This window comes from Pimephales promelas, chromosome 21, assembly GCF_988280905.1.
Source record: "Pimephales promelas chromosome 21, fPimPro1.hap1.1, whole genome shotgun sequence".
Lineage (NCBI taxonomy): Eukaryota > Metazoa > Chordata > Actinopteri > Cypriniformes > Leuciscidae > Pimephales > Pimephales promelas.
The window spans coordinates 21,476,534-21,502,057 of NC_142789.1; the positions used below are offsets into that span (position 1 = coordinate 21,476,534).

General features: G+C 39.5%; 1 protein-coding gene across 1 annotated transcript; it reads right to left on the minus strand.

Annotated features, from left to right (window-relative positions):
• Window positions 1-14,888: 14,888 nt before the first annotated feature.
• Window positions 14,889-25,040, minus strand: wnt7aa (wingless-type MMTV integration site family, member 7Aa). Its single transcript, XM_039674195.2, has 4 exons — window positions 24,283-25,040; window positions 23,094-23,320; window positions 19,470-19,741; window positions 14,889-17,184 (listed from the first exon to the last, which is right to left on the minus strand). Exons 1-4 carry the CDS (start codon window positions 24,351-24,353, stop codon window positions 16,705-16,707), a joined length of 1,050 nt encoding a protein of 349 aa, XP_039530129.1. The 5' UTR covers window positions 24,354-25,040; the 3' UTR covers window positions 14,889-16,704.
• Between the last annotated feature and the right edge of the window lie 484 nt (window positions 25,041-25,524).

Genomic DNA, 25,524 nt, shown 5'->3' on the forward strand with positions numbered 1-25,524 from the left:
GGTTGAAATTTTGAGTTTCGATATCTCAGCTCTGGAAGGGTTTAGATCCTCAATTTTTGCACTCAGGTCTAAGTCCCGTTGCCCTCTATCAGAATCCAGAGTTTTGAGAAGATTGGGGATACTTAATTTTTCACCCCCCCAAAAAAAACGTAAGGGGTAACACTGTCGTTTTTTTTTTTCTGGTCGAAATTTTGAGTTTCGATATCTCAGCTCTGGAAGGGTCTAGAGCCTCCATTTTTGCACTCAGGTCTAAGTCTTATGACCCTCTATCAGAATCCAGAGTTTTAAGAAGATTGGGGATACTTAATTTTTCGCCCAAAAAAAAAAACGTAAGGGGTAACACTGTCGTTTTTTTTTCTGGTCGAAATTTTGAGTTTCGATATTTCAGCTCTGGAAGGGTCTAGAGCCTCCATTTTTGCACTCAGGTCTAAGTCTCATGGCCCTCTATCAGAATCCAGAGTTTTGAGAAGATTGGGGATACTTAATTTTTCGCCCAAAAAAAAAACGTAAGGGGTAACACTGTCGTTTTTTTTTTTCTGGTCGAAATTTTGAGTTTCAATATCTCAGCTCTGGAAGGGTCTAGAGCCTCCATTGTTGCACTCAGGTCTAAGTCTCATGGCCCTCTATCAGAATCCAGAGTTTTGAGAAGATTGGGGATACTTAATATTTCGCCCCCCCAAAAAAAACGTAAGGGGTAACACTGTCGTTTTTTTTTCTGGTTGAAATTTTGAGTTTCGATATCTCAGCTCTGGAAGGGTTTAGATCCTCCATTTTTGCACTCAGGTCTAAGTCTCGTGGCCCTCTATCAGAATCCAGAGTTTTGAGAAGATTGGGGATACTTAATTTTTCACCCCCCAAAAAAAACGTGAGGGGTAACACTGTCGTTTTTTTTCTGGTTGAAATTTTGAGTTTCGATATCTCAGCTCTGGAAGGGTTTAGATCCTCAATTTTTGCACTCAGGTCTAAGTCCCGTTGCCCTCTATCAGAATCCAGAGTTTTGAGAAGATTGGGGATACTTAATTTTTCACCCCCCCAAAAAAAACGTAAGGGGTAACACTGTCGTTTTTTTTTCTGGTTGAAATTTTGAGTTTCGATATCTCAGCTCTGGAAGGGTTTAGATCCTCCATTTTTGCACTCAGGTCTAAGTCCCGTGGCCCTCTATCAGAATCCAGAGTTTTGAGAAGATTGGGGATACTTAATTTTTCACCCCCCAAAAAAAAACGTAAGGGGTAACACTGTCGGTTTTTTTTTTCTGGTCGAAATTTTGAGTTTCGATATCTCAGCTCTGGAAGGGTCTAGAGCCTCCATTTTTGCACTCAGGTCTAAGTCTTATGGCCCTCTATCAGAATCCAGAGTTTTGAGAAGATTGGGGATACTTAATTTTTCGCCCCCAAAAAAAAACGTAAGGGGTAACACTGTCGTTTTTTTTTCTAGTCGAAATTTTGAGTTTCGATATCTCAGCTCTGGAAGGGTCTAGAGCCTTCATTTTTGCATTCAGGTCTAAGTCTCATGGCCCTCTATCAGAATCCAGAGTTTTGAGAAGATTGGGGATACTTAATTTTTCGCCCAAAAAAAAAAACGTAAGGGGTAACACTGTCGTTTTTTTTTCTGGTCGAAATTTTGAGTTTCGATATTTCAGCTCTGGAAGGGTCTAGAGCCTCCATTTTTGCACTCAGGTCTAAGTCTCATGGCCCTCTATCAGAATCCAGAGTTTTGAGAAGATTGGGGATACTTAATTTTTCGCCCAAAAAAAAAAACGTAAGGGGTAACACTGTCGTTTTTTTTTTTCTGGTCGAAATTTTGAGTTTCAATATCTCAGCTCTGGAAGGGTCTAGAGCCTCCATTGTTGCACTCAGGTCTAAGTCTCATGGCCCTCTATCAGAATCCAGAGTTTTGAGAAGATTGGGGATACTTAATATTTCGCCCCCCCCCCCCCAAAAAAAACGTAAGGGGTAACACTGTCGTTTTTTTTTCTGGTTGAAATTTTGAGTTTCGATATCTCAGCTCTGGAAGGGTTTAGATCCTCCATTTTTGCACTCAGGTCTAAGTCTCGTGGCCCTCTATCAGAATCCAGAGTTTTGAGAAGATTGGGGATACTTAATTTTTCACCCCAAAAAAAAAATGTAAGGGGTAACACTGTCGTTTTTATTTTCTGGTCGAAATTTTGAGTTTCGATATCTCAGCTCTGGAAGGGTCTAGAGCCTCCATTTTTGCACTCAGGTCTAAGTCTTATGGCCCTCTATCAGAATCCAGAGTTTTGAGAAGATTGGGGATACTTAATTTTTCGCCCCCCCAAAAAAAAACGTAAGGGGTAACACTGTCGTTTTTTTTTCTAGTCGAAATTTTGAGTTTCGATATCTCAGCTCTGGAAGGGTCTAGAGCCTCCATTTTTGCACTCAGGTCTAAGTCTCATGGCCCTCTATCAGAATCCAGAGTTTTGAGAAAATTGGGGATACTTAATTTTTCGCCCCCCCCCAAAAAAAACGTAAGGGGTAACACTGTCGTTTTTTTTTCTGGTCGAAATTTTGAGTTTCTATATATCAGCTCTGGAAGGGTCTAGAACCTCCATTGTTGCACTCAGGTCTAAGTCTCATGGCCCTCTATCAGAATCCAGAGTTTTGAGAAGATTGGGGATACTTAATTTTTTGCCCCCCCCCAAAAAAACGTAAGGGGTAACACTGTCGTTTTTTTTTCTGGTCGAAATTAAAATCAACAGTTTTCTCCAAAGGAGAGGTCTTCTGCCGCCCGTCTCCTTTGTGCAGACATTGCAAACGGAGGGGAAAACTGTTCCAGGTTGTGCTGTCGAGTCACTGATGTTATGAAGTGTTAGTGCACCTGTCGCTCATATAGCTCATATATATTCTCTCTTAATTCAACCATATGCAAAGCTTGCTGGGAACTAACAAACACCGCCCAGTTTCAGGTAATGCAACACAAATCAATCATGTAATTAAACACAAACGGATTAAGTAAACTTAAATTGTACATATTTAAGCAGATTGAACACAATCAAATTAAGTTCGGGCAAAATGGCAGTTGACTCGCACTATACTGCCACCCTCTGGACGTAAGAATTTTTTTACTTAACATAAATGGTTTGTGTTCAGACAACACGTTAGGATTTTGTACTGTTAAGTTGAGACATAATTACATACACCTTAATAGAAACAAAAACATTTAAAATCAAATATAGTCAAAAATATAAATATATTATGTTACATGCACAACCTTCCTAGTTCATTTCTCAGAAATTCAAAATTTCGACCCCAAAAAAACCCGACAGTGGTACCCCTGTCGTTTTTTGGGTTTTTTTGGTGCGAAAAATAAGTTTCTCTAATCTTCTCAAAACTCTGGATTCTGATAGAGGGCCATGAGACTTAAACTTGAGTGCAAAAATGGAGGCTCTAGACCCTTCCAGAGCTGAGATATTGAGATCCCACCTAGCATTTATGCCATTACAAATATTTAAATATCTAGCTCTGGAAGGGTCTAGAGCCTCCATTTTTGCACTCAGGTCCAAGTCTCATGGCCCTCTATCAGAATCCAGAGTTTTGAGAAGATTGGGGATGCTTAATTTTTTGCCCAAAAAAAAAACCGTAAGGGGTAACACTGTAGTTTTTTTTTTTCTGGCCGAAATGTTGAGTTAAAATATATCAGCTCTGGAAGGGTCTAGAACCTCTATTGTTGCACTCAGGTCTAAGTCTCATGGCCCTCTATCAGAATCCAGAGTATTTTTTTAGAAGATTGGGGATACTTAATTTTTCGCCCCCCAAAAAAAACGTAACGGGTAACACTGTCGTTTTTTTTTTCTGGTTGAAATTTTGAGTTTCGATATCTCAGCTCTGGAAGGGTCTAGAGCCTCCATTTTTGCACTCAGGTCTAAGTCTCGTGGCCCTCTATCAGAATCCAGAGTTTTGAGAAGATTGGGGATACTTAATTTTTCGCCCCCCCCAAAAAAAACGTAAGGGGTAACACTGTCGTTTTTTTTTTTCTGGTCGAAATTTTGAGTTTCTATATCTCAGCTCTGGAAGGGTCTAGATCATTCATTTTTGCACTCAGGTCTAAGTCTTATGGCTCTCTATCAGAATCCAGAGTTTTGAGAAGATTGGGGATACTTAATTTTTCGCCCCCCAAAAAAAACTTAACGGGTAACACTGTCGTTTTTTTTTCTAGACGAAATTTTGAGTTTCGATATCTCAGCTCTGGAAAGGTCTAGAGCCTCCATTGTTGCACTCAGGTCTAAGTCTCATGCCCTCTATCAGAATCCAGAGTTTTGAGAAGATTGGGGATACTTAATTTTTCGCCCCAAAAAAAAACGTAAGGGGTAACACTGTCGTTTTTTTTTCTGGTTGAAATTTTGAGTTTCGATATCTCAGCTCTGGAAGGGTTCAGATCCTCCATTTTTGCACTCAGGTCTAAGTCTCATGGCCCTCTATCAGAATCCAGAGTTTTGAGAAGATTGGGGATACTTAATTTTTCACCCCCCAAAAAAAACGTGAGGGGTAACACTGTCGTTTTTTTTTCTGGTTGAAATTTTGAGTTTCGATATCTCAGCTCTGGAAGGGTTTAGATCCTCAATTTTTGCACTCAGGTCTAAGTCCCGTTGCCCTCTATCAGAATCCAGAGTTTTGAGAAGATTGGGGATACTTAATTTTTCACCCCCCCAAAAAAAACGTAAGGGGTAACACTGTCGTTTTTTTTTTTCTGGTCGAAATTTTGAGTTTCGATATCTCAGCTCTGGAAGGGTCTAGAGCCTCCATTTTTGCACTCAGGTCTAAGTCTTATGACCCTCTATCAGAATCCAGAGTTTTAAGAAGATTGGGGATACTTAATTTTTCGCCCAAAAAAAAAAACGTAAGGGGTAACACTGTCGTTTTTTTTTCTGGTCGAAATTTTGAGTTTCGATATTTCAGCTCTGGAAGGGTCTAGAGCCTCCATTTTTGCACTCAGGTCTAAGTCTCATGGCCCTCTATCAGAATCCAGAGTTTTGAGAAGATTGGGGATACTTAATTTTTCGCCCAAAAAAAAAACGTAAGGGGTAACACTGTCGTTTTTTTTTTTCTGGTCGAAATTTTGAGTTTCAATATCTCAGCTCTGGAAGGGTCTAGAGCCTCCATTGTTGCACTCAGGTCTAAGTCTCATGGCCCTCTATCAGAATCCAGAGTTTTGAGAAGATTGGGGATACTTAATATTTCGCCCCCCCAAAAAAAACGTAAGGGGTAACACTGTCGTTTTTTTTTCTGGTTGAAATTTTGAGTTTCGATATCTCAGCTCTGGAAGGGTTTAGATCCTCCATTTTTGCACTCAGGTCTAAGTCTCGTGGCCCTCTATCAGAATCCAGAGTTTTGAGAAGATTGGGGATACTTAATTTTTCACCCCCCAAAAAAAACGTGAGGGGTAACACTGTCGTTTTTTTTCTGGTTGAAATTTTGAGTTTCGATATCTCAGCTCTGGAAGGGTTTAGATCCTCAATTTTTGCACTCAGGTCTAAGTCCCGTTGCCCTCTATCAGAATCCAGAGTTTTGAGAAGATTGGGGATACTTAATTTTTCACCCCCCCAAAAAAAACGTAAGGGGTAACACTGTCGTTTTTTTTTTTCTGGTCGAAATTTTGAGTTTCGATATCTCAGCTCTGGAAGGGTCTAGAGCCTCCATTTTTGCACTCAGGTCTAAGTCTTATGACCCTCTATCAGAATCCAGAGTTTTAAGAAGATTGGGGATACTTAATTTTTCGCCCAAAAAAAAAAACGTAAGGGGTAACACTGTCGTTTTTTTTTCTGGTCGAAATTTTGAGTTTCGATATTTCAGCTCTGGAAGGGTCTAGAGCCTCCATTTTTGCACTCAGGTCTAAGTCTCATGGCCCTCTATCAGAATCCAGAGTTTTGAGAAGATTGGGGATACTTAATTTTTCGCCCAAAAAAAAAACGTAAGGGGTAACACTGTCGTTTTTTTTTTTCTGGTCGAAATTTTGAGTTTCAATATCTCAGCTCTGGAAGGGTCTAGAGCCTCCATTGTTGCACTCAGGTCTAAGTCTCATGGCCCTCTATCAGAATCCAGAGTTTTGAGAAGATTGGGGATACTTAATATTTCGCCCCCCCAAAAAAAACGTAAGGGGTAACACTGTCGTTTTTTTTTCTGGTTGAAATTTTGAGTTTCGATATCTCAGCTCTGGAAGGGTTTAGATCCTCCATTTTTGCACTCAGGTCTAAGTCTCGTGGCCCTCTATCAGAATCCAGAGTTTTGAGAAGATTGGGGATACTTAATTTTTCACCCCCCCAAAAAAATGTAAGGGGTAACACTGTCGTTTTTATTTTCTGGTCGAAATTTTGAGTTTCGATATCTCAGCTCTGGAAGGGTCTAGAGCCTCCATTTTTGCACTCAGGTCTAAGTCTCATGGCCCTCTATCAGAATCCAGAGTTTTGAGAAGATTGGGGATACTTAATTTTTCGCCCCCCCCCCAAAAAAAACGTAAGGGGTAACACTGTCGTTTTTTTTTTCTGGTCGAAATTTTGAGTTTCTATATCTCAGCTCTGGAAGGGTCTAGAGCATTCATTTTTGCACTCAGGTCTAAGTCTCATGGCCCTCTATCAGAATCCAGAGTTTTGAGAAGATTGGGGATACTTCATTTTTCGCCCCCAAAAAAAAAAAACGTAAGGGGTAACACTGTCGTTTTTTTTTCTGGTTGAAATTTTGAGTTTCGATATCTCAGCTCTGGAAGGGTTCAGATCCTCCATTTTTGCACTCAGGTCTAAGTCTCGTGGCCCTCTATCAGAATCCAGAGTTTTGAGAAGATTGGGGATACTTAATTTTTCACCCCAAAAAAAAAAAACGTAAGGGGTAACACTGTCGTTTTTTTTTCTAGTTGAAATTTTGAGTTTCGATATCTCAGCTCTGGAAGGGTCTGGAGCCTCCATTGTTGCACTCAGGTCTAAGTCTCATGGCCCTCTATCAGAATCCAGAGTTTTGAGAAGATTGGGGATACTTAATTTTTTGCCCCCCCAAAAAAAAAACGTAAGGGGTAACACTGTCGTTTTTTTTTTCTGGTTGAAATTTTGAGTTTCGATATCTCAGCTCTGGAAGGGTTTAGATCCTCCATTTCTGCACTCAGGTCTAAGTCTCGTGGCCCTCTATCAGAATCCAGAGTTTTGAGAAGATTGGGGATATTTAATTTTTCACCCCCAAAAAAAACGTAAGGGGTAACACTGTCGTTTTTTTTTTTCTGGTCGAAATTTTGAGTTTCGATATCTCAGCTCTGGAAGGGTCTAGAGCCTCCATTGTTGCACTCAGGTCTAAGTCTTATGGCCCTCTATCAGAATCCAGAGTTTTGAGAAGATTGGGGATACTTAATTTTTCGCCCCCCCAAAAAAACGTAAGGGGTAACACTGTCGTTTTTTTTTCTAGTCGAAATTTTGAGTTTCGATATCTCAGCTCTGGAAGGGTCTAGAGCCTCCATTGTTGCACTCAGGTCTAAGTCTCATGGCCCTCTATCAGAATCCAGAGTTTTGAGAAGATTGGGGATACTTAATTTTTCACCCCCCCCAAAAAAACCGTAAGGGGTAACACTGTCGTTTTTTTTTTCTGGTTGAAATTTTGAGTTTCGATATCTCAGCTCTGGAAGGGTCTAGAGCCTCCATTGTTGCACTCAGGTCTAAGTCTCATGGCCCTCTATCAGAATCCAGAGTTTTGAGAAGATTGGGGATACTTAATTTTTCGCCCCCCAAAAAAAACCGTAAGGGGTAACACTGTCGTTTTTTTTTTCTGGTTGAAATTTTGAGTTTCGATATCTCAGCTCTGGAAGGGTTTAGATCCTCCATTTTTGCACTGAGGTCTAAGTCTACTGGCCCTCTATCAGAATCCAGAGTTTTGAGAAGATTGGGGATACTTAATTTTTCGCCCAAAAAAAAACCGTAAGGGGTAACACTGTCGTTTTTTTTCTGGTCGAAATTTTGAGTTTCAATATCTCAGCTCTGGAAGGGTCTAGAGCCTCCATTGTTGCACTCAGGTCTAAGTCTCATGGCCCTCTATCAGAATCCAGAGTTTTGAGAAGATTGGGGATACTTAATTTTTCACCCCAAAAAAAAAAACGTAAGGGGTAACACTGTCGTTTTTTTTTTCTGGTCGAAATTTTGAGTTTCGATATCTCAGCTCTGGAAGGGTCTAGAGCCTCCATTTTTGCACTCAGGTCTAAGTCTCATGGCCCTCTATCAGAATCCAGAATTTTAAGAAGATTGGGGATACTTAATTTTTCACCCCCCCCCCCCAAAAAAAATGTAAGGGGTAACACTGTCGTTTTTTTTTTCTAGTCGAAATTTTGAGTTTCGATATCTCAGCTCTGGAAGGGTCTAGAGCCTCCATTGTGGCACTCAGGTCTAAGTCTCATGGCCCTCTATCAGAATCCAGAGTTTTGAGAAGATTGGGGATACTTTATTTTTCGCCCCAAAAAAAAAAAACGTAAGGGGTAACACTGTCGTTTTTTTTTCTGGTCGAAATTTTGAGTTTCAATATCTCAGCTCTGGAAGGGTCTAGAGCCTCCATTGTTGCACTCAGGTCTAAGTCTCATGGCCCTCTATCAGAATCCAGAGTTTTGAGAAGATTGGGGATACTTAATTTTTCGCCCCCCAAAAAAAACGTAAGGGGTAACACTGTTATTTTTTTTTCTGGTCGAAATTTTGAGTTTCAATATCTCAGCTCTGGAAGGGTCTAGAGCCTCAATTTTTGCACTCAGGTCTAAGTCTCATGGCCCTCTATCAGAATCCAGAGTTTTGAGAAGATTGGGGATACTTAATTTTTCGCCCAAAAAAAAAAACGTAAGGGGTAACACTGTCGGTTTTTTTTTTCTGGTTGAAATTTTTGAGTTTCGATATCTCAGCTCTGGAAGGGTCTAGAACCTCCATTTTCGCACTTAGATCTAAGTCTCTGTCACTGTCGTTTTTTTGGTGGGGTCGAAATTTTGAGTTCCTCTGATCTTCTTGAAACTCTGGATTCTGATGGAGGGCCATGAGACTTAGACCTGAGTGCAAAAATGGAGGCTCTAGACCCTTCCAGAGCTGAGATATTGAGATATTTATAATGGCATTAATGCTACGTGGGATCTCAATATCTCATTTTTGCACTCAGGTCTAAGTCTCATGGCCCTCTATCAGAATCCAGAGTTTTGAGAAGATTGGAGAAACTTATTTTTTCACCCCGAAAAAAAAAAAACGACAGGGGCACCACTGTCGTTTTTTTGTAGGGTCAAAATTTTTAGTTCCTCTTATCTTCTTGAAACTCTGGATTCTGATAGAGGGCCATGAGACTTAGACCTGAGTGCAAAAATGGAGTCTCTAGACCTTTCCAGAGCTCAGATATTGAGATATTTATAATAGCATAAATGCTACATGGGATCTCAATATCTCAGCTCTGGAAGGGTGTAGAGACTCAATTTTTGCTCTCAGATCTAAGTCTCATGGCCCTCTATCAGAATCCAGAGTTTTGAGAAGATTGGAGAAACGTATTTTTTCACCCCGAAAAAAAAAACGACAGGGGTACCTCTGTCGTTTTTTTTTTTTTTGGGGGGGGGGGGGGGGGTCGAAATTTTGAGTTCCTCTGATCTTCTTGAAACTCTGGATTGAAACTCTAGACAACACGTTAGGAGGTCTAAGTCTCATGGCCCTCCATCAGAATCCAGAGTTTCAAGAACAGATCAGAGGAACTCAAAATTTCGACCCCCCAAAAAAACGACGTTTTCTTTTTCTTTTTTTTTTTGCTGCGAAAAATAAGTTTCTCTAATCTTCTCAAAACTCTGGATTCTGATAGAGGGCCATGAGACTTAAACTTGATTGCAAAAATGGAGGCTCTAGACCCTTCCAGAGCTGAGATATTGAGATCCCACCTAGCATTTATGCCATTATAAATATTTCAATATCTCAGCTCTGGAAGGGTCTAGACTCTAGAGCCTCAATTTTTGCACTCAAGTGTAAGTCTCATGGCCCTCTATCAGAATCCAGAGTTTCAAGAAGATCAGAGAAACTCAAAATTTCGACCAAAAAAAAAAAAAACGACAGTGGTACCCCTTTCGTTTTTTTTTTTTTTTTCGGGGCGAGAAAATAAAGTTTCTCCAATCTTCTCAAAACTCTGGATTCTGATAGAGGGCCATGAGACTTACACTTGAGTGCAAAAATGGAGGCTCTAGACCCTTCCAGAGGTCTCAATATCTCAGCTCTGGAAGGGTCTAGAGCCTCCATTTTTCCACTCAGGTCTAAGTCCCATGTCCCTTTATCAGAATCCAGAGTTTCTAGAAGATCAGAGAAACTCAAAATTTCAGCATGAAAAAACGACAGGGTTTTTCTCAAAGTTTCTCTGATCTTCTTGAACTTTAGTTAAAATGTCTATCAAATATACTACCCGACACCCCATTCAATCAATTGCAGGCGGGATGGTGTCCAACATAAAAATGGTATGAAACTCATACAGGTTTGGAACAACATGAGGGTGAGTAAGTGATGACAAATATAATTTGTGGTTGAACTATACCTGTAAAGGCATAGTTCACCCAAAAATTTAAATTAGCCCATTATTTAATCACCCTGGCCTCTAGCCATCCTTGGTATATATGTCATTCTTCTCTCAGACAAAAAACAATCAGAGTTATATTAAACAATGTCCTGGCCCTTCCAAGCTTTATATTGGCTTTAAATGGTTGTTTCTGTTTTGAAAGTCCATAAAAGTGCATCTATCCATGATACAAGTGCATCTATCCATCATAAAAGTGCATCTATCCATGATAAAAGTGCATCTGTCGATCATAAAAGTGCATCTATCCATAAAAAAATATATATTAATATAAAATATTTATATTTAAGTTGCGATTTAGATTTAAATCAAATCCATATGTTCTTTTGGCCGGAAGTTATTTTACTTTATAAAGATTTAAATATGGATATTTTTCTTACATCTCCATCTTCCTCATTATTCCACATAAAGTCAACATCTGAGATATGTTCATCAGCTATATGTTCAAGCACTTCAGAACTATATATTCTGCACATGAAAAAGTTTCAAAAATGTATCGGTACTATGATATATATATTTTTTTTTATAAAAGAAATTTCATATCAGCATCACTGAAAATGTGACTTCAGTAACAGGCCTTCAAACCTACTGTCCATTCTAATAGACAAACACTTTAAAAAAAAAAATCCTGATTTAAAACGTGCAATTCTACAGTCGATTTTTAACTTTAATTAATAAGTTCAATCTTTCTATTTTACATACAAACTATGCAATACTGGCAAAAAAATATAAGTAAATACACCTTAGAAAATGTTGCTTGCTTCTGTGTTTTGAGTGAAGTGCTGCCATGCTTCTCTTCAATGTAGAGGTTTTTAATATAATTACTACATGCAGAGCTTTACTGGCATTTGATTGGATGACAAACGTCCAATCTCATGGACTGCAGGCTTTAAACTTGGTGAAATGCTCCAGAAGTTAAAAAAGGGGGGCTGACATGTGATGTCCATTGTAATGCACACAGGGTCTGAATGGGTTAAAGCACCGTTTTGGAAGAGTGTGCATGTGCGTATTTCCTTTAGTACCTTAGGGGAACCTTGGAGTGAAGTAACTGCGCTGGACTCAAACATCTGGAAAAGAAACAAAACAGCGGAAAAAAATAACATAGTTCTTAGGTGTTATGTCTAATTTGCATATATACAGTGCAAGCCAGTACGGTTGCATAATACATTTTGTCTATTTTCCATGATCATAGGCTCAAATATAAGCTTTTGTTATTATACTAAACATCTCAACATGTGATCCGCATGCTTGTGTTTTTGTACATGGGGCGAGAGATTGTACCCATCTTTGTTTTGTGTGACACGTAATAAGGACCATGATACTCCAGCATGTGTCAAATAAACTCATATTAAGGAAGAGAAAAAAAATCTTGATCTACATTTTTGCAGTCCCCTTTTAAAGGAAGTGAGCAGTAAAACTGCTAATCCTTTTTCAAAATACTGAGTTGCCTTTGACCCCCAGGCTCTGATACAAGACATAATGAGTAGAAGTTTCTGTTCTTTTGTCAAGCTCTTCTTGAGATGAAAGGCTATGTGACACTTTAATACTGTATTTTTCTTCTTCCAATTACTATAGAAATGTGGTTGTGCACCTGTTGAGCAACTATAGATGTTTCCTATAGGTTTTGTGGTGTGCACAAAGAAAAGAATCAAAGAAACCTGATGCATATTGTCAGATCTGTGAATTAGTTGTTTGGTCAAGCATTATATACCTTATACATCCGTAAGACATTATTGCTGATCAAGTACAATAAAGAATCATTACACTATAGCTTCAACCTTCACTGACTGCAAGCTTTTTATTATTATGCATAAACTGCATAGAGAAACTGCATGATTGCATAGAGAAAGAAGCAGAGTATTGCCGTTTTTATTTTATGAATTAATCCATCAACAATTTAATTTAGTTTATTCCATGCACTTACACAGGTGTTTGTAATGCACTACAGGGTTGAACTCTTGAACTCTGATTTATGTTTGATATCTGAGGTGTGAAATTAAAGTCATAAGTTCTTTGAACATTCATCCTTTGTGCTACATGTATGCTTGTGCTGTAATAATTTAATTTAAGAAAACGTTATTGCTCTATACATGACTTAAGTATTTTAATAGATTAGGGAGGAGTAATGACAGTTCTGAGACTTGTTAAATTTTTGTGAAAAATCAATTACACTAAATTTATCTCACCCAAAAGTACACTTAGGCCCCGTCCACACTACTGCGTTTTCGTTTAAAAACGGAAAATTAAAACGAAAACGATCTCCGTCCACACCAGCGTTTTATCCGCGTATTAGAAATGATCTCTGTCCACATTAAAACGACCATTCACCAACACTGGGCATGCGCGTGCCGGTGTAAACAGTGATTGACGAATCAGGGAAGGATACGTCATGACTGATAACACCCAATCATAGAGCCGAGCGTCAGCCTCTGCGTCAGCGTTTCTGAAGTCCATCGTTTTGTCGCCGTCCGGAGATTCAAAACGCAGAAGGCAGCTGCAGCGTTTCTAAACTTCTCCGTTTTAGGTCTTCGTTTTTCCCGTTTTAGTCTGGACGGGAGGTGCAAACGTAGCAAAAGGTCTCCGTTTTTAAACGAAAATGCAGTAGTGTGGACGGGGCCTTTGTGACCTTAATGAAGTCAAGGTTTCCCACTCATCTTGAAAGTGATTAGATTGCACAACGGTCATCATGACATTTGAAGTTGATTTAGTTTCTAGACCATGAAATTTCTGGAGGACACTGCCAGTCTTCTGCGGCCTGGTCCCGGCAAAGCTCCAGCAAACTTGACATAGATGAGCTGGCAGCTATAAATCAAAGGCTTCTGTTGAATTCCAGGTGTGCACAGGTGCGCCCACAGTGGCCCGTAAAGCGCATGTTAGCTGGGGAAGACAACCGTCACACTGCTAGACAGGCGTTGATGTTAAACGATGAATGGTTTGGCAGTGAAAACATTGCCGGAATCTTAATTAGCCTTTCAATGATAGCCTTTTGGCATTAACAGTTGCTGGCAGACAGCATGATATTAAACTCAAAAACAGAAGTCAGAGTGAGGGTGAGGAGGTGCATAGGCAATGTTCTGCCATCATGCCGAACACCTGGCTGGCGGTTTTAACTTATACTTTCTTGCAATGCACCCTTACAGGTGGCTAACACGCTCAACTGCATTACATAGAAGAGATGCTGGAAGGTAATATTTTGATCTCCGCGCATCTGAAATCAAGCAGCCATGATAACATAATGGGGGGGGACACACATTGGCATGATAACAAGGAAACGCAACTCTGAGACGAGAACTTTCACAGAGAGTTTCTGTTAACTAAATGGCTTCTTTGTGCAGGGGAAAGTGAAGGCGTAATGAACGGAGACTACTAGATGAGGAATTTGTCTCCCCTTAATTGTTCTTCTAACACTTCTTGTCTCCTCCATCTACAAGTGTTAAGCTCTCCAACGTCATGCCATTCAGAATGTGGAAAAGAATCAGGAGCCTGAGCCAAAAGAGAGTAACATCCAAAAGGTTTTTCAAAACCACACAATATTGTGATTCAGCTCATGGTGACTGGGTGTCGATGTTACTTTAACCGAGGCTGTTTGGCCAGCTGCCCTTTCACACTGCTCCCTATTGATGAGTTTTCATCCGATTCTCAAAGGAGCGTTTTGTGGCGATTATTCAAGGGGTGATGCTAAGATCTTTTCTAACTTTTGGATCGAAATTCCTCTTGACATCATCCTTCACAATGGCAAAGCCTCTCTTTTTTTGCCACCCCTTTCGCCTTTAGAGGGAACAAAATAAATAGCATCCAAAAGTTAGCTGGATTTTGCATAGTTAACATTTCGCTAATGGGCAGGCCTGCTTCTCAGGGAGACTGGACAGCATTTTTGGGGGCCACAATGGTGTTGTTGTGGTGACGGTGCTGGGAAGTGAATGAAGCAGATGTCAGAGTAATCCATCACCCCTCTCCCCCACCCCTCTATCTACCCATTGCCGAGACACCCTCCTCACTGCTACTCATCAATTAAAGCCCTACACCAGCCCTACCATTAACATGCAAGTACTTTCGTTAGCTTCCTCCCTGCCCTGCGGTCATCCACGTAGTAAAAACTGTCAAAACCAGTAGTCAACCATAACTTAAGTTAACAGCAATGGACGTTTTGCCACTTGTTAACACTTTACTAATTTGAGGGACTGTCAAGCTAGTGATGACTCTGTTTTGGTAAGACGCAAGGCTGAAGAATGGTATGGGCAATGTGATGTTTCGAAAAACTGATTTGACCATTTATGTTCAAATTTGCCTTGGAAATATTGTGACCCTCTTGGGGGGAAAAAAAAGTAAAATAACTGGTGCAAGCCAAGGAAACATTTATTAACACTGTTCAAAACATAATGCACAACAATTTATGATGACACAATCATGAAGTACAATCAATTTGGCAAAACGTCTGTTGAAATCACTGATTTTGCTAAACTAACTGCATCAACGCCGTCCTGTTTTTAGACTCTTGACAAAGCGCCATGCTCAAATTCAGATGTTCTTTGGTAAAAAGAAATGTTCTCAGTACCAGAGTTTTGTCCCAGGGTTATTTCACTAGTTTCCCTTACTGATCCCACATCCAGGACCTTTGTCATGAAAATGCAACTCGAATGTTTGAACACCAGTATGATCGTCTTGTAATATGCAATCATTTCATCATTACGAATGTACTTGGTTAACTACACCACTATGAGTGACACTTCACTGAGTTGTAGTTTACATAAACATATCAAGCTGGTACCATGACACAATCACATTGTTTCTAGCTTATCTCTCTAATTTCTGTCCATCTAAAGGACATTTGTTGTGGGTTTTTCCTTTACACAAAAAATAAATAAAATACTCATATAAAAATAATCTCTTACAAAATATATGTCAACACAGGGACAATCTGTTTGAACAACCACATTTGCTCACAACACACAAAATACTACTAGTATTAACTACCGTTGCAGAACAGAACAAAACTAGCAGCAAAAAAAGTGTTATATTACCTATAATATATAACATTAATAGAATTGGTTATCTGATCTCAACATTCCACATCAGTAGTAGGTGGGGCATCTGTATTGAGGCCGTTCCATTCCAAAGTGAATTAAGTACCGAATCTCTTTCTCTGCCAACAGAGCAAATATTAGCCAAAAGCGAGGGGAGCTTGTGGCCTCATTAGCATAAAGCTTTGTCAATTGAGGTCATAAAGTTAAAGTGGGTAAGCGGGTAGAATTTAGTTCCCATATAAATACGCATATTTTGCTTGGGCTATTCCAATTTGAAGCCATTTAGAGCACAATGTCAAAAAAAGAACGACACCACGCTTATTCGCTTTGGAAGGAATGAGCCTTTAAACATGATGCACAATTCCAGTGTGTATTTGTGCATATGATTATATGTGCAAGGGTTGACACCGAAGGAGTGGGGGAAATGGAAGCGCAAAGGCTCACAATGATACATTAAAGACAGTATAGTCTCCCCTTTCAGAGACTAGTAATTACACCTTGAGTGCAGCGCACTTGTTTTTGCTTCGTGCATTGTCGTTGTTTCATCCCTAAGCTAAACCACATGACGTACAGTGTAAAAGTTGGTCAGTTTCCATGCAAAACACAATCTGAAAACAGGAGAAGAGCTAAATCTAAGCTAGTAAACAATGAGAAAAATCAGTAGTTTTCCTTATTAAATAAATTAACATTAGCCATTTATTCTAAATTAAAGTTAAATATCACCGTTGTGTCCATGTACAGTTTTGTATGTAGTAACATTTGTAACGTCAATCCCTCAGGACAAAAAGCTCCTCAAAAATCCCTTCTGTACTATCTACGGAGCAGAACGCCCTCAATCACACCCCACATCTTTCTCATGGTCCACAGATCAAGCCTTTGCCGGCTACTTCGCTCTGTTGCTCAGTACTGGAACAGAAAGGTGTCTACTGGTACCGACACCGAAGCCTTCAGCAGAGATGTGGACAAACATCGCATCCAATTACTCCGTCTAGACTCCACCAGACCCACGTCTTCCAGTGCAAATGGCTCTTTCCTCTCAAAACCTGGAATCCACAGCAGTGGTCATCCTTGTTGCACACCCTCTACCACATAAATCACAGGCGTGTATCAATACCCCAGCAATAAATATTTCACTTGCACGTGTACACTTCTGTCCGTTCACTGCAGGTGTTGCACTTGACGTAGCAACACCAAAGAAACTTGCAGTTGCACTGCCACACACGCGAGTACTGGTGCGTGTTATATCCTCGGCCACAGCACATGAGGTCGCAGCCGTTGGCTTGCTGTGCAGTCTTGTTGCAGATCCTGCCCTGGGTTCCCATGCTACCCGTCACAGGATCTGCCTCGCAATAGTTGGGCGACTTCTCAATGTACACCAAGTCCGTGTCCATGGGCTTCCGGTACGAGTAAGGCTTTTTGACCTTCAGAAAGGTAGGCCTCTTGTTCCGACTGGCTCGGACCGGTTCCACATGCACAGCGTGGTTATACTTCTCCTTGAGGATGTAACCCAGCTGCCGGAACTTTGGGAGAGTGGTCCAGCAAGTCTTGGTGGTGCAGGATCCAGATACGCCATGACATTTACACTCTAAACGCATGTTCTTTTCCAAGATCTAAGGTGGGAGGAAAAGTAAACAAGTCAATACCTTTGGGATTACCTTTTAGGAATCTTAGCCTAAGGTAATTACGAAAGTAGACTGTTTGATGACTCATTGTTGATTTAGTTAGTCTGACTGGTGACAAATTCGAAGTGCGCAATCATCCGTTACAATAGACAGAATTGCTGATGCTAAGCAGAGAACGTACGAGGAAGGAAAATATCTTATTTACGAAAAAGTATGTGGGAGTTTTGGTCATAAACCACGGTTTAAACACTTTGCATGTATCCACATCTACTATTCCAGCAAACTGTATACACTCACGATACAGTAGGGATTAGTGAAATTACCCTCCGTGCCATACAGTTGGGTCTTTTAAAGCACGTTTCTGGGAACAGGTTGAGACAAAGGTTTTTTTTTTTGTAACATTTGAAGAATGCAAGGATTGTTAAACTTGCAGTGCTAGACAACCTAATTCCACTCATTCTGTAGAGAAGGCCTGCAAAGCACAGCTTGTGTTCACAGGCTCTCTGACTACTTGTAGGAAGCCGTTTCATTTGTGTACACAACACACGCCACAAATTGTTGCAAGGGGCAAACCATCAGAGGTTGTCTGTAGGAGTCTCTTGTCTTGTATAAGCAATAGAGCGGAATCTGCACAGGATATGATATAAACACTGACTGAACGATGATCGCAGAGTTCCTACAACAATCAGGCTGTGTGTAGTGTACACAGATAAAGCTCAGGAGTCAGGTTTCAGGTGCCTGTGTGCTTCCCCTTGTTATACCCACACACGTCAAACCCCACAGGTAAAAACAAAATATTTTGAGCAGCGGTGTAACCGAGTGAGGCTGAGATCTTTTTCTGACCGGTAGTTATTTTTACATGTGAACAAATGCTAAACATTAATGCGTTTCACATAGCAGTGCAGCAAAGAAACGCATAGAAAAACATTGTTTGGCTCAGAATAGATGAATGAATAGGCAAACGTAAGCAGAACTCAGTGAAGCAGAGTGCCTGTTTTGATATGAAAGATATCCAAGAGGTCTGATTGGCATCAGTGGATTGCCTGTTCGAGGCGGCATAATCTTTGGTGTGGTCTGTTAATGTGTATTTTCTCTCCCTCTCGTTCTCTTCATTTCACTCTTTTTCACTTTTGCTGGATGGGATAGGCATTACAGTACCTTGCTTTTTACTTATTTTTCTCTCTCTCTCAAAGTCCTTTCGGCTTAGTGCGTCGATGTTGCTGATTTCTGATAAAGTCTCCGGATAAGTTTAGAATAGGAGAGATCTATGCATTTTATGAGAGGCCAAACCCCTTTCATTTTCACTGAGGCACTGTATAGCAATCCATTAACTGATCAAAATAATGAGTGTGGCAAGTTGATGTCACAACCCTCCTTTCATTGAGAAATGTTCAATGAAAAGTAGAAAACTGCATCTGAGCTGTGTGCTCACAAGGAATTTGTGAATTGACAAGCGCAGTACTTGCAATAAAGAGAGTATTGGTGCATGTAAGGCAACAGACGGAACATATTTTTATGATAAAAAGTTACAAGAGGTTACTGGTCAGGCTTAGGGGTTTAAAGCCCCATAAGAACCTCTGTCCAGAGTGCTGAAACATCACACTCTCAAGATAAGCACTGAATAATGAAAAGCTTATGAAGGTCAGTCAAACTGCCTGGGGATTCTGGGTATGCGTTTAGATGTTTTTTCTTCAATTACACACCAAAACTTTTGGACTTTGGTGATTGTAAAATCAGACAGGGGTTCCCCTTAGACTACTTGGACGAGACTGTAATTACAAGAGGTATAAACGATATAAATACCGTTCGTTTTCTCACACAAACTGCTCGTTTCGTGTCTTAGGCCATCAATGTGTACTTACATTTACGAGTCATTAAATCTTGTTTAATTTGGACTTCTCTGTGCATGCTCTTTGAGGTGGACCCCATACCTCCATTATATGACTGACAGACAAGAGCTAAAAATTTGATCTAAAAATATCAAAATTGAAAAATACTGTGGAAACAAAGACACCTACATCTTGGATGCCCTTGAGGTAAGCTAAAACATATCAAAAAATAATTTCAAAGTGAACTATCCCTTTAACCTTAGCCCACTATCTAGTAAATTACATCTCCTTAACGATTTCTGAATCCGTTAAAGGCCCATTGCTACTCCTTGCTATTACTAATCTACTACCCGCTCCAAATCAGAGAAATTTCAAGTAACACAGCCTATTAGGACTTACAACAACCTAGTAATGTTTTTATGTCTTATAGAGTGTGCCACATACCTTACGTCCCACTTCGTTGTTATGAAGGTTCATGAGTGTCCTGGCGTTCTGCTTGATCTCCCGGGCATCTACGAACACCTTTGAGAAGCTTAGACCGTAGCGAATATCAGCCGAGCATCCTCCCCACTTCCAGCCTTCCTCCTGGTTGTAGAAGCCCTGCTTCTCCTTGTCACAGCCACAGCCGCTCAGCGTACCCTGCGTGCAGGCCGCCGTGATGGCGTGGGCGACCCCGGCAGCGATGATGGCGTAGGTGAAGGCTGCCTCTTTACTGCCTGGAACCAAAAGAACATTCTATGTCAGTATTTCTGACAACAAGATCCAGTTATAGGCAGTTTCAAACCCCCCTACATACCTGACATATCTTGACACTCAAGCAATAATAAAATGCGTTAGTCGAGTCAAGTGTAGTTCATTTATCATGCTCACTTCCCACTGATTAACAGTATGGGGGCTGGGGGGGCTCACTGAGAAAAGTGTGGTAGGCCTATTTAAGAAAAATGATCTAGAACCCACCATAGGCAAAACAAACACGGATCACATACCTGTGATTACTCAACACACAAATAATTGTCCTTCAGTTGTCATAGAGAGGAAACAGAAAGACAAATAACTGTTTGCACACAGATGAGCAAAGGAAGGAACGGTCAATCTCTTTAATAAGCACAAAGGACAAGGGTTTATTTCAGAGACAATAGAATGGTAGAGATAGAGGGTATGTGTTTAGACTCTAGTCTGGCCACTGTCCCAGCTTCCGTCAGAACGAGGGATCCACCCTGTGGAGATGAACTCCTCAGGCATGCAGTGCCTCCCTGGCCAGAGCACTGCTATAATTGATTGCCACTGTTAAACAGGGCACTTCCAGGTTAACAGTGGATTTCATTTATAAGGACAAAGATAGGTCTGAAAATCCAGCAAACAGGGACTCATTTCGTAAGGAACTTTTAGGTGAACTATTAACCAAATTCCTATTTTAATTCCTGCCAACAAAGCACTGTAATGCAACTGAAAGCTAAAAGCTATTAAAGTTTCTTAGGATAAAAGTTCAAATAAGAGTCCTAGCTACATGGGATTTATTTTTTTTATTTTTTTTTAAAGATGCATTCACTCAGTTATGTTAACATTCCTGGAAATGTAAATATCCTTTTCTGGATTAATGAGTCCTCATATATTGACTGTCCTAAGAATCATTTACACACCTGGAACCAAAGAAACACTTAAAAAGTTAACCTCTTTAGGCCTCATAGTGATGTCATGAGTTATTGCAATTAATATATTTACTATCTATTAATCATTTGATGGCAAGAAATGAAAAAAAATATATATATACGTCTGTTAACACTGTTAACAGACCGGCTCAGCAATTGAGAAATTTTCACCTTCAAGCTATCAACAAACTTCAGTGGTTTCCTGAAACTCGCTAGCATTGGTATGTGTTGACCTGATGATGATAAACATCTTGGAACTCTGCCCATACAATTTAACAAAGGCCAGTTTGGGGCATCAATTATGTTGAGATTTTTATGAGTTGTTTGGGCTTGTCGCCAGGGGAGAAGGGATGTATCCCGAGGAGAGGAAAGGAAAATGAAGACTGTATTGACGCGAAATCTTCCAATTCTCATCAAAACTAGAGTAGAACGCTCCTTGTCTTTGTATATCACTCCATCTATGTTTACTCAAAGTCATTCTGAACACAAACACAGAAGATACGACACCCATAAAACATGTGTGTTATGACATGAGTGTCGTTCATTTTCGAGAGAAATCTGAAGCGGTGGCATTGCATGATTCTGTGCGAGAGACGTCTCTTGCCAAAACTGTAAATGCAAGAGGTTAATTTATAAACCTCATACAATGTACTTGTCTGGACTTGAGGCGTTAATGCTGTTGGAGGAAAACTATTTTTGAGCATACCAGAGGGTGGTTAAGTCAGAGAAGATTTAGGAGGTTTGCGCTCAAGCAACATAAAGCAACACAAGCGAAAAGATGATACGCCTTTCTCATATCTGTCCAACTGCTGATTTCCAGCAAGCTATATTTCAATCGCAACTTCATTCATATATACGATTAAAGGGTGAACGGGTCCACGGGTAGTGGAGAAGGCAAAATGTGCACCTAAAAGAGGAATCTATGGCCGTGTGAGCCAAATGTGGACCTTGGTACCAGGCCCTGAAAATTATTGCACATTACTCAACTTTTTTTCTTTTTTTTTTTTTGTACGCAAGCCCCTCCCCCACAGGATTAACTACTTCTTTTCATCTCCTACCTTCTACTACTATAAGCATGACTAGTCATACACCCACTGAAACCAATCATGTTTGAACGGTTGTCTACTATATTTAATCCGCCATTATACCGACCATACACAAAAAGAGTCTTGGTAAATAAAGCAGTCGGGCTGTTTCAGAAATGGAGACCACGGTTTGTCACTTTAGGTCAGCGTCAGCTCTGCAGCGCTTAGATGAGAGAGCACACAACAACACAAGACCTAAAGCAGCTGTCCAAGCAGACAGCATTAAATAATATAATCAGCACCCACAACAAATCCAGGCTGCCATTCAAGTGTGTGCAGCTCAAGAATGAGATGGAAAGAGACGAAACCCAGTGCTTTTTTTTTTTTAGAGGCGCTTGTCTTTGATGCAAAGGGATAAAATACAGCTTCACCTTCAGCGATAGATACAAGTCTCTACAGATCTTAGCATTTCCCCTGGGCCTCAACCACACCATCGCAACACTGACTGGATCCTAAGAGCGCACAGCAAAAAGGAAAAAGGAGAAATTTCATTAAATATTATCTTGGAGTTTATTTCCGATCTTCCACAGAAAAAAAAAAACGCGCATTTAACTTCTCTGTGCTAGCAGCCAAAGAGGGTATGAAACTAAAGCGAAGTCCTTCACGTCACCATTCATCAAAGTGTCGTAGGCTCAATAGCACTGAAGGACCCCTTAACAGGCCAAAGTTTGCCTTAGGAAAATGGATAACATTACACCAAGTGAAAAACTCGCTTAATTACTTTTGCTTTGTCTCTCTAAGCTGACATATTGTTACATTTCTTCACAATACTGTACTTTCTTTTGGTCCTACCATTCAACCACTGTAACTTATACCCGTGGTAAAGTGCAAACCCTGAGTGCCAAATCATTAAAATCTACAGATAAGACAGGACGACTAGAAAAAGAATTCTTTTGAGAGGGTGGACTGTAACGAGAGGGCTATAAATCCAGCCACGTTGGCACTTGCTCCATGAATGCAGCTGAAACCTACCTGACATCCAATGACAAATCATTTCAAATGAGATGTCAAAGTGAGGGAAAACAGGACACAAGATAATGTCATTCCAGGACCCAAGTCTCTATATAATATTTGTTATAAAGAAGTAATAAACAAAGTAAGAGTGTTCCAGCAGGTGGCCTGTGATTTCACTATTAAAAATAAAAAAACGAAACTAAAATCTTAAGGTTTCTTCATCCACACTTAGCCTAAAACAGCTTTATTTGCTTGGTGATTTGGTCAAACAACATTATTTGTGCTTTCCACTCTCTCTTTTCAAGGCCGCGATTTTAAAAATGTAAACACTTCATTTGTGAATACTGTAACAATATAAATGTAATAATTTGGTAACATACCCACTTTCAACTCTTTTCCAAAGACAGTTCTTTCCCCGAGGGCCGAGCAGTTCCACCTTCCATTTTTGAATTGAAACTGACACTCATTGATTCCCATTTGCGCTCCTTCTCCAATGACAATGATAGCGTCAGGCCGGCTTTGACAGATAGTCCTTTGACGAGGGGCCAAACCAGGAATTTTGTTACAGATAATACTTGCTCCCAACGCAACCACGGAGGAAAAGCCCCTGTAAATTTAGAAATAAGGGTTTATATTTATACAGAAAATGTTTAAATACTTACATCTTTTTCTGGAATCATGGGCCATGACTAAAGGATAATTCACAGTATACATGGATGGTTATAAAACTCAGCACTAAAGCACTTTGGGAGACAATTGAACTATGATATGGTTGTTATTTGAGTATTATTACTATTATAATATATTTAAATATTGTTCAATAAGGAAAATAAAAAAGATAATTTTGTGGGACAATGACATATGTTTGAGATGATAAAAAAGTAGAAATTGTTTTAACATTTAGTGCCAAGTTCTTAGAAATGTTCATCATTATACTAACATTTTCTACAAAAAAAAAAAAAAAAAAAAAAATCGATTAGTATATCAGTCAAGTAAAAGTACTAAATTACTTTCTTCGCACCTTGAAAGTCTAAACTTTTTCCAAGTCATAAATATGAAATTTTTAGAGGGTTACTCCATTGGACATGAAAAAAACGTCATTTCATAAAGTAAAGCAAAAACTATTATGATCTTGACACAATGAGGATGTTATAAATGTCATTTTTTCATGACAACAACAGTCAAAATTTGGTTAGGCCACACTGACTTGACAAAAGTTTTTTTTTCAAATATTAATTTGTAAAATATAGATGGTTTCCACTAAGCCTTTCAAATATATATATTTGTATAAATAACTTTTTTTAAACATGTTCATCATACAATTTTTGTAAGAATTGCATTTGTTTTTAAGTAACTGAATAAATCCAGACAACAAAAGTCATTGAGATATTTCAGATACATAAACAAAAAAAAAAGTTCCACTGTATTGTTTCTTTGACTGTATATTCACACAACTTTATCAAATACAAGCGTTATAATGGCAGTAAACCGACATTAATAATTAAATTATCATCAATATAGTCATATAGCCTATAACTTAAATTGGATTTTTGCAAAAATTGTACTTACCCAATCTTCAAATATATAATCCCCAAACAGAGGAACATGTGAAAAATCCAGCGGCGTGTTTTCCTGCTCATGTTCAGCGTGTACTTTGTTAATAGACTGTGAAATGATAGTAGTCTCCTAACCGGTGAACAAGAGGTTTTATCACAAGCGAAGCAAGTCCTTAGAGGGATGCAAAACTCCGAGAGAACTTGACGTAAACACCTGAGCTGATATCCTTCGGGACGCGTGGAGATGAACGTTATTCTGCATATGTACAACTTCTGAATCACTTTACGAGTTTCGATTAACTACCCGGTTTTACAATCACAGCACCCTTTGAATCAGATTCTTTATCTGTTAAATCTATCAGAGTGTGTTCTGAAGGAAAGTCAACTTTCCGATATTCCTAGTCTTTGTGCTCCTGAAGCCGAGTAGCAGGTTGATAACGCGAATAATATAACTTCAAAACACACCGCAATCACGCGCGTTCAACCAAACAACACAAGTATGCATTGAAGTACGCCAAGTACGTATGGAGGTTAAAACAATCTGATTTGAGATACGACAACCCAGTAATAAGCTATAGATGTGTCACTTGGATTTCCATATATCGCTCGCGCTATAATACCATAATGAACAATCTGATTAAGAAAGGAATCTTTTCTATGCGCTTCTTGGCGAAGATCATATCGCAGTAACTCCAGCTTCTTAAACTGAGCTTTTATCTATTTTCCTGCACCCGTTTGCTCCTCCCATGAGAAAAGAAAACTTGTTCGACTTTAGATTTCCCCCTCACCCACCTCAAGCCCTTAATTGCGAGGTGAGAGATGTGTTCATCCATACTTCACCAAAAAAAAAAAATAGAGGAAAACAAGAACCACGCGTACCAAGGACTGTACAGTGCAATAACTTTGTTCTTTAATGAAAGGTTAACACATTCCAATTCAATTAATATAATAAAAATTCAATAATTCAATCAATAAAATGTTCCACATTCAACAAACCCAGTTATTACCATCCTAATCTCTTTAAAATAAAGTACAAAAAGGGGGGAAATAAGACTGTAAGATCGACTGAACTCATTAAAGGAGTAGCTCACTTTAAAAAAAAAAAAAAAAAACTTATGCTTATAATTTACTCAACCCCCATGTCATCCAAGATGTCCACATCTTTCCTTCTTCAGTCGAAAAGAAATTAAGGTTTTTGATGAAAACATTCCAGGATTTTCTCCATATGATGGACTTCATTGGGAACCAAACGGTT

Excerpts from the sequence above, each read along its gene's own strand:
- wnt7aa (XM_039674195.2), bottom strand. The coding sequence starts at position 24,353 with ATGAGCAGGAAAACACGCCGCTGGATTTTTCACATGTTCCTCTGTTTG. Across the intron at positions 23,321-24,282 it reads ATTATATATTTGAAGATTGG|GGGCTTTTCCTCCGTGGTTG; the intron begins GTAAGTACAATT and ends CTAAATTTACAG. Across the intron at positions 17,185-19,469 it reads ACAACGAAGTGGGACGTAAG|ATCTTGGAAAAGAACATGCG; the intron begins GTATGTGGCACA and ends CTCCCACCTTAG.